This window comes from Eleutherodactylus coqui, chromosome 13 (assembly GCF_035609145.1).
Source record: "Eleutherodactylus coqui strain aEleCoq1 chromosome 13, aEleCoq1.hap1, whole genome shotgun sequence".
NCBI classification, from domain to species: Eukaryota; Metazoa; Chordata; class Amphibia; order Anura; family Eleutherodactylidae; genus Eleutherodactylus; species Eleutherodactylus coqui.
Window position 1 is genome coordinate 118,232,793 of NC_089849.1, and position 9,062 is coordinate 118,241,854.

A 9,062-nucleotide genomic window follows, 5' to 3' on the forward strand; every position below is an offset into this window, starting at 1 on the left:
GTACAAGAATAGAACTACTATAATACTGCCCCCCCATATACAAGAATATAACTACTATAATACTGCCCCCTATGTACAAGAATAGAACTACTATAATACTGCTGCTATGTACAAGAATATAACTACTATAATACTGCCTCCTATGTACAAGAACATAACTACTATAATACTGCCCCCTATGTACAAGAATATAACTACTATAATACTGCATCCTATGTACAAGAATATAACTACTATAATACTGCCCCCTATGTACAAGAATATAACTACTATAATACTGCCCCTACGTACAAGAATATAACTACTATAATACTGCCCCCTATGTACAAGAATATAACTACTATAATACTGCCCCCTATGTACAAGAATATAACTACTATAATACTGCCCCCTATGTACAAGAATAGAACTACTATAATACTGCTCATATGTACAAGAATATAACTAGTATAATACTGCCCCCTATGTACACGAATATAACTACTATAATACTCCTCCCTATCTACAAGAATATAACTACTATAATACTACTTTATATAAGAATATAACTACTATAATACTGCCCCCTATGTACAAGAATAGAACTACTATAATACTGCCCCCTATGTACAAGAATAGAACTACTATAATACTGCTCATATGTACAAGAATACAACTACTATAATACTACTTTATATAAGAATATAACTACTATAATACTGCCCCCTATGTATAAGAATATAACTACTATAATACTGCCCCCTATGTACAAGAATATAACTACTGTAATACTGCCCCCTATGTACAATAATATAACTACTATAATACTGCCCCTATGTACAAGAATATAACTACTATAATACTGCCCCCTTGTACAAGAATAAAACTACTATAATACTGCTCCTATATACTATAATATAACTACTATAATACTGCCCCCTATACAAGAATATAACTACTATAATACTGCCCCCAATACAAGAATATAACTACTATAATACTGCTCCTATGTACAAGAATATAACTACTATAATACTGCTCCTATGTACAAGAATATAACTACTATAATACTGCCCCCTATATACAAGAATATAACTACTATAATACTGACCCCTATGTACAAGAATATAACTACTATAATACTGCCCCTATGTACAAGAATATAACTACTATAATACTGCCCCCTATGTATAAGAATATAACTACTATAATACTCCCTCCTATGTACAATAATATAATTACTATAATACTGCCCCTATGTACAAGAATACAACTACTATAATACTGCCCCTATGTACAAGAATACAACTACTATAATACTGCCCCCTATGTACAAGAATACAACTACTATAATACTGCCCCCTATGTACAAGAATATAACTACTATAATACTGCCTCCTATGTACAAGTATATAACTACTATAATACTGCTCCTGTGTACAAGAATATAACTACTATAATGCTGCCCCCTATGTACAGGAATATAACTACTATAATACTGCCCCCTATGTACAAGAATATAACTACTATAATACTGCTCCTATGTACAAGAATATAACTACTATAATACTGCCCCCTATGTACAAGAATATTACTACTATAATACTACCCCCTATGTACAAGAATAGAATCCTTAGACTGCTGCCCTCCGATGTACATAAGTAGAACCACTAGACTGCTGCCCCCCGATGTACAAGAGTATACAAGGAGTGGACAAAAATATGGAAACACCGTACAAAATGTATGCCTTAAATTACATGGAATCATAAATCCTATTCCACAATACTACCAGTAAATTCTAACTAAATCAAAAGGGCAGCTCCGTGCCAATGATGAACGTTCCATGCAGATCTTTTCTAGTGGTCCGGGATCCATACATATGTAGTACAGCAGAGTTAGTTAGTGGTGCTGTTTTTTGCATGATGTAATGATCTGTATATTTGTCTTTGAGACGGTATCCTGCGCTGTTGTGATGGAATCATGGCAGAGCTGACGGAATTCCAACGCGGTCAAATTGTAGGGGCCCGTATGGTGGGCACCTCTGTAACAAAGCTGGCGGACGTTTTTGCTATATCACTAGGCACAGTATTCAAGGTTCTAACCGCCAAACACCAGCGTGAACAGAAATGTGTGTTGAGTGACAGTCATTGCGTAGGGTTGTGATGAAAACTAAGCAGATTACACTTCTGGTGTTTCCATATTTTTGTCTACCCCTTGTAACTACTATAATACTGCCTCCAATGTACAAGAATATGGATGTGAACTACCGTGGATAGTTTTTCTTATTGGCTGGAGGTAATCCTGGGACGTGTGCAGCTTTAGAATTGGATTTATTAACCCATTGTGATCCTTTTCTCTGTCCTCTTCCTTCATGCTTTCCTGGATCCCTCCCAGCTGAGCTCAGGGGACTAGTAGGACGTAAGCATGGATACACATTGCATGCCTAGTGTAGGACTCAGTGTGCTGTATGATCGTCTCCTCGCTAGATCTTACATTATAGGCGGATTCATGTGTAGGACTTTGTGTGTTTGTGACCTTGATGGACCATGTAATGTCACTTTTGGCGTATGTGTTACTGTTAGGCTTCCACCATCAGAGCAGTTCAACGTATGGGCGCATTATTAATACACAGTACCAGCAACACAAAGGTAACCTTGGGGACCAAGCCGTCCCAATGGGTGGACAACTGCCTCGCCTCAAGCTTGACCATCAGAGCCGATCTCGCTGGATTTCTGTAATCCCCATCTTATATATTACCATTACCTACATAGCATAAGAGTAAGAACTATTGGGCCGTCTCTAACATAGTATGTCATAATATACTATCACTTACTGCTTGGTGGAGCTCCAACCAGTCCCTCATGCAGCCCAACTCCCAACACGGTACTCCAACTCACATGCATAGACTTTAATGGGGCATGCTGCAGTACCTGCATAGCATCAGGAGTGGCGCTGTGCAGTATAAAATTGCTAAGAGACTGATGTACTTTACTAAAGTTTCTGCCCAACTTGTTCAAATGATCGTGGGGTTTCCTGCAATGAAATCAGTGGTTACACAGCCTACAGGCATTTGTGCCGTCATCTGCCCTTTAAATACACCTGAAATCTTGAGTAGAAATAAGAGATGCCGGGTTTGTCTGGTAACACTTCACCGCCCCTCCGTTATGGTAGCAAGCACGCATGCTCAGCCACACAGTGCTGTCACCGAAAACCAGCAGGATTCTGGATGTACATTGTGTAGCCTGCAGGTGGACCCTGGAATGTCTTGATGCAACACAACTAGACAGATAATTGGCCGCTTATCTCCATTTCTGGATGTTCTGTGTTTGGTTTACAGAAGTTGGGAAAGCCGAGATGTTGGACCACGCTATGCTGTTACAAGTCATCAAAGAGCAGCAAGCGCAGCAGAAGTTACTGCTGCAGCAGCAGGAGAAGCTGCTGAATGTGATTAAAGAGCAGCACAGGGAGATTCACCAGGAGCAGCAAGGTGAGACGTCTGATTCCCATATACAGCATTGTGGCCTATGAGAACAGTATTAGTGGCCAATGCACTATCCAGTTAAGTCCAGTCACTCCAGGGTTTGCACTGCAAAGTTTGGGACGGAAGGTGGAGCGTAGGCCAGACTGGGCAGTAGGAGACACCTCTCCCTCTTGCTCTGACTGCAATTGAGACCTACCAAAACAAAAGCCCCTTTTACGCGGGACGACTGTCAGGCACTTCAGTGGCTGCCGGCTGTCCCACTGCTGTTCACTCCTGTGCTTTTACACAGCAGCAATGATCGCTCGGTGAACGGAGGCTGGGGATCGTTCCGGACCGCTTATCTCCATTCACAGTAAACTGGCCGTCGTTCATAGATGAGTGATGTCCTTGTTACATGGAACAATGCAGCAGCACACCAACAATGATTTTTAGGTCAGCATGAAGCATCCGAAGAGCGATTTATCACTGATCGTTCTTTCACTGCATAATTAAACAAGCGATTTGCATGATAATTGTGCCATGTAAAAGGCGCATTGGTTTATCCCTTTTGCTAAACAGGACTTGTCAGTAGTCATAGAATCATAGAATGGTAGAGATGGAAGGGACCTCCAGGGTCATCGGGTCCAACCCCTGCTCAGTGCAGGATTCACTAAATCATCCCAGACACATATTTGTCCAGCCTTTGTTTGAACACTTCCATTGAAGGAGAACTCCCCACCACCGGTGGTAACCTGTTCCACTCATTGATCACCCTCACTGTCAGAATGTTTTTTCTAATATCTAATCTGTGTCTCCTCCCTTTCAGTTTCATCCCATTGCTTCTAGTCTTTTGTTGTGCAAATGAGAATAGGGCTGATCCCTCTGCACTGTGATAGCCCTTCAGATATTTGTAAAGGGCTATTAAGTCTCCTCTCAGCCTTCTTTTTTGCAAGCTAAACATTCCCAGATCCTTTAACCTTTCCTCATAGGACATGATTTGCAGACCGCTCACCATCTTGGTAACTCTTCTCTGAAGTTGCTCCATTTTGTCTATGTCTTTTTTAAAGTGGGGTGCCCAGAACTGGACACAGTATTCCAGATGAGGTCTGACTAAGGAAGAGTAGAGGGGGATAATTACCTCACGTGATCTAGACTCTATGCTTCTCTTAATACATCTGAGAATTGTGCTTGCCTTTTTTGGCTGCTGCATCACATTGTTGACTCATGTTCAGTCTATGATTTATTAGTATACCCAAGTCTTTTTCACATGTGCTGCTGCTTAGCCCAATTCCTCCCAATCTGTATGTGCTTTTTTTCATTTTTCTTAAGTAGTAACAATTCTAGAGCATCTTTTCTAAAAACTCTTGGGTTCCTCCTGGAATCTGAATACTTTAACAAGATCAGGTAATCAATAGAAAAAAAATCAAGTGTCCTGGAAACCCCTTTAAATTAGTAAATAAAATTACCAGACATGGGTTCACCATGATGAGAAACAGCTGATGTAAAGCATGTGCAACCTTCTTATGGAAAGGGGGATTTTTGTTTCATATAATCTGCCTTGTTTCTATTCATCCCAGCACTGCCTACTTTGCTCTCAATGGCAGAGTCCTGATGTTCCTAACTTGCAGGAAGAGTATGCTATATACTGATTAACAACCTGTGGTCTGCAGAAGGAAGATATAGACCTCTACCACAGATTGACCGGACAGGTTTAAAGGGCTCCTGGAATGCTAGCTCCATAGTCTAGCTTGCCATACTGATTTGTGTTACTTATAGAAGATAACAGTAGAGATATATGTAAAAGTCTTGGCCATCTAGTCCCAATTGCTCCCCTGTGTGCAGAAGTGGTTGTTCCATATAATATAAGCTTTTCAACACATGGGCAAACACACCAGCTCTGCAATCAGTACAGTGAAGAATTAGGGTGAATTAAATGTCCTATTTTTGAACTATTAACTATGAATCCATATTATCTTAGGTGATAAACAAGAAGAACGTGCCATGAAGAATATGGAAGATGATAAGGTTGAAGAAGACAAAGAATTGGCCATTAAGAAGCTGCCAGTTGTAGAGTTTCAGCAGGAAGTACTGAAAAAGGAGGTGGATAAAGTTGCAATCCCAGCACCTGACAAAAAGTCAGCCCTGGAGAATTCGGAGCTGGAGAAAAGCAAAGGTCTAGATAATGGGGTGAAGGTTCACATGCCTGAAGTCAAAAGAAGTGACAGTAATATCATTGCTCAGAATGCTGAACTGGAGAAGAACGAACCTTTAGACCTCCGCCAGGCAGCTCCACCACCCAAAAAGCAACCCCTGGAACAGTTGAATGTGCAAAAACTCCCACAACAAGAGAAGGAAGTCCTGAAGATCCGGGAACACAAAGATGAAGACCTTATGAAACAAGGTGAGGTATTAAAGGCAAAAGAAAACGATCTTGTATTGAACTCTCCCAACAAGGAGGTCAAAACTAAGGAACTTTCTCCAGTTGAGAAGGTCGTAAGAACTGATGCCAATCCCTTAGAGCAGAAGAATGCTGGACTGGTTCACAAAGGGGAAATTGAAGATGGATCAAGAGCTAAACAAGTGGTTAAAGTTTCACATTCAGATCTGGACCTTCAGAATCTAGGTCAGAACCTCAACCTGATGAAAGATGGGGCAAGACCAGAAGAGTCCATACATCTTGTTGAAGAGAGCAAAGTAGGGGCTGGGCCAGTAGATAGAATAGATGGGGCTGCAGCAGACAATGATAAGGGGAAGCCAAACAGGGACCTGAAACTTCAAGATGACTTGGATCTTAGAAGAAGGAAGCGAGACCTTCAGATTGAAGAACAAATGGAGAAAGATGGCACTCATATAATTGGTTTCAACCATGCACCCAACCCAAGAATTAATGACCTTCATGCCGCCCTAGAGACACATCTTAACGCAGCAGCCGAGGCTAGTCTCCAGGCAGTGTACAGCCGGCAGATTAAGCAAGTTGTGGAACAAGAAGATAGATGATGATAATTGAAGGTGGCTTCACATTACGTGAGGCTCACCAAGAACCTCACAGCCTTGTTTGTTATAGGACTTTTACAAGGAATTGAAAGAGATAATGGATTGAGCGTGACCAAATTCTGAATTTTGTGTTGATTTGGACACACCAAGTAAATATGGTGTATCCAATCAACACAAAATTCAGAATTTGCAGCATATTGGATTGAATATGAGCAACCTTTCATAAATATGCTGCAAACCCAACCAATACGGTTATGTCTCAGGTATTATTGCTTCCAAGTTAGATTTTGAGAAAAGCACATTTGAAGAAGCAGAAGAATGTTGCTCCAGTAATGGGGCATAACCAATGTCTTACCTTCTACCCATTCCAATAACGGCCTGTTCTCAAGCATAAGAGGACCAATCACGTGGTATCAATCACCAGAGAAACCTTGGCTTTTTTAAGATGTTTTGAATTGAAGACATTTTATCACTCATGGAGTGATGCCTTCAGAACTAAAATGCACTTTGTATGATGATGATGAGGTGATCATTTCCTAACCTTGTGCCTTTACCTTAATGTTAGCTTGTGCTATTTGAAAAGTTTGTCCTCTGTACTCCATGTATTAAAAATGACCACCTAATATCTGTTATGACCAGTACAAGCAGTCAATGCGACATGAGCCTAGTTAGCTTATCTTCGTATGGTAAAGGATGACTTGTGGTCCATTTAGGCGGGACAACCTGTTGGGCAAACGATGCCTAATACTCGTCTCAGTGATGTTCGCTCCTGTGCAGTTACACAGGAGCGAGTATCGCTGACATCACTCAGAGCGCTGCCAACATAAAGGTGGGACGGGGAGCATGCTTCCCCCGTCGGCCTCCATTTACAGTAAACTGATAGTTATTCAGAAGTGAACTGCGATTTACACAGAATGGCACTTCAAATAGTTTTCTGCCTGCAGAAACTGAGTAATTCTTGTTCAGTCGCTGCATGCGTTTGCACGGGACGAATATCGCTTCAATTCCTACTGGAGCTTTAATGATCTCCCATGTAAAAATGCCATTTGTTAACTTAGGCCAGCTTGTGATAGACACAACACGGCTGAATTGTAATGTTATACTATGGATGCAACAATTTGCTCTACAGCGGTGATCTAAACTCTGTTCAGTACAGTTAAGACCCTTTTACACACAACGATTATCGCTCAAAAGCCATCTTTTGAGCGATAATCATTGTGTAAATGTGCGCCCTTTGTGCATTTTTCATCCTTCGCTGACTTCAGGTCTGCATGAAACCCTCGGGACGATAAGATAAGATGGACCGTCCGCTGTGTTCTCCGCTAGCAGCACTGATAACAGCTGATGGCATTCTTTAACAGCCGCTGTCCCCGTGGAGAACAATAGCAATGTATTTAGAGAACAGACCACCCACTGTTCTCTAAATGCATGCAATGAAGTACTAAAGGGCCGATTAGCCCATAAGTACCTATGGCAAATCATCGCTCAAAACTGTCAGTTTCTGACAAATTTTGAGGGATCATCTTTGTGTGTAAATGCTCCTTTTAGAGTTGGTTTATTGCTTATCCTGTGAGAACGGCCTCAGGGCAAAACTCTGGCAACTGTAATGTGGCAGCATTTGCACTTTCTGCCCTGACTGCATGTCTTATGACCCAATCTTATAGCATCACATTAGAGTTGCCTGATTTAGGTGCTATCGAAAATGCTCAAGATATTGGAGATAAATGATTAGCTTCCCATGCAGAATGGTTTATGGCCCCAACACCCGTAGAAATGATGTATTGCTGTCCCTGTCCTGTTAAGGGTGGCTTCACACCTATGTTTTGACTTTCCGTGAGGTCTTATAATACAACACACATCGCTGTCCGCGGCACTTTTTTGTTCAGTTTAGAAAAAAAAATTCAATGTTATTTATGTTTTTTATTAAATTCATTGAAATCCCTGGAAAAAAAGATTTTGATTTGCTACTTACCATAAAATCCCTTTCTTGGCCCATTCATTAGCTACAGACACTAAGCTAAGAAAGTTAGTCCCTCCTACCAGCTATATCCCTCCTGCAGGCACTGAGCTAATCAGTTTGTACGTAAGCGGCGGTAGAAGAACAAATTAACACAGGCCATAACCAGAAAATAGATAATAAATAAACGCCAAGCCAGATTGAGGATCCCTGTTGCCAAAAACACCAGTTCCAACAAAGAATTAACAACTGGGTGGGAGCTCCAATGAACGTGATGAGAAGGGAATTTTAGGGTCTGTAACAGTAATCCTGTTTTCTCTTCTGTGTCATTGGCGGACACAGAAGACCTTTGGGATGTGGGTGTGGGACAAAGAAAAAGATAAAGTGGGCGTTAGAAAGCGACGAACCCGCCAGCAGCTATGACGCAATGCTTTTCGTAGGACATAGAGAATGCTTTCTAGCCTGCGTTATTACTAGGAAGGCAGAAGAAATTTAGTAAGGGGGTATCAATGAGGGAGGATACTGCCCTTGCTCTTGAACAGGTACACCCTGCTGAATACAGATATCTACATGCTTGATGAGGACAACCGATTTGTGTAGTAGCTGGGGAAGAGATAGACTCGAACCGGCAAAAGGGCGAAAGAACCGGTAAGAAAGGCAAAAGAGGAAAGT

General features: G+C 41.3%; 1 protein-coding gene across 2 annotated transcripts in view; it reads left to right on the forward strand.

Annotated features, from left to right (window-relative positions):
• SLC38A10 (solute carrier family 38 member 10) overlaps positions 1 to 7,056 on the forward strand; it is a 76,357-nt gene extending 69,301 nt beyond the window's left edge. Inside the window, exons 15-17 of one of the 2 annotated variants that reach the window (XM_066586954.1) lie at positions 2,374 to 2,397; positions 3,317 to 3,466; positions 5,418 to 7,056. In XM_066586954.1, coding sequence (XP_066443051.1) covers positions 2,374 to 2,397; positions 3,317 to 3,466; positions 5,418 to 6,436 — 1,193 coding nt within the window. In that variant the 3' untranslated portion in view covers positions 6,437 to 7,056. The remainder of the gene's footprint in view (positions 1 to 2,373; positions 2,398 to 3,316; positions 3,467 to 5,417) is intronic. The other variant, XM_066586955.1, reaches the window with a different exon arrangement.
• The last annotated feature ends 2,006 nt before the right edge of the window (positions 7,057 to 9,062 follow it).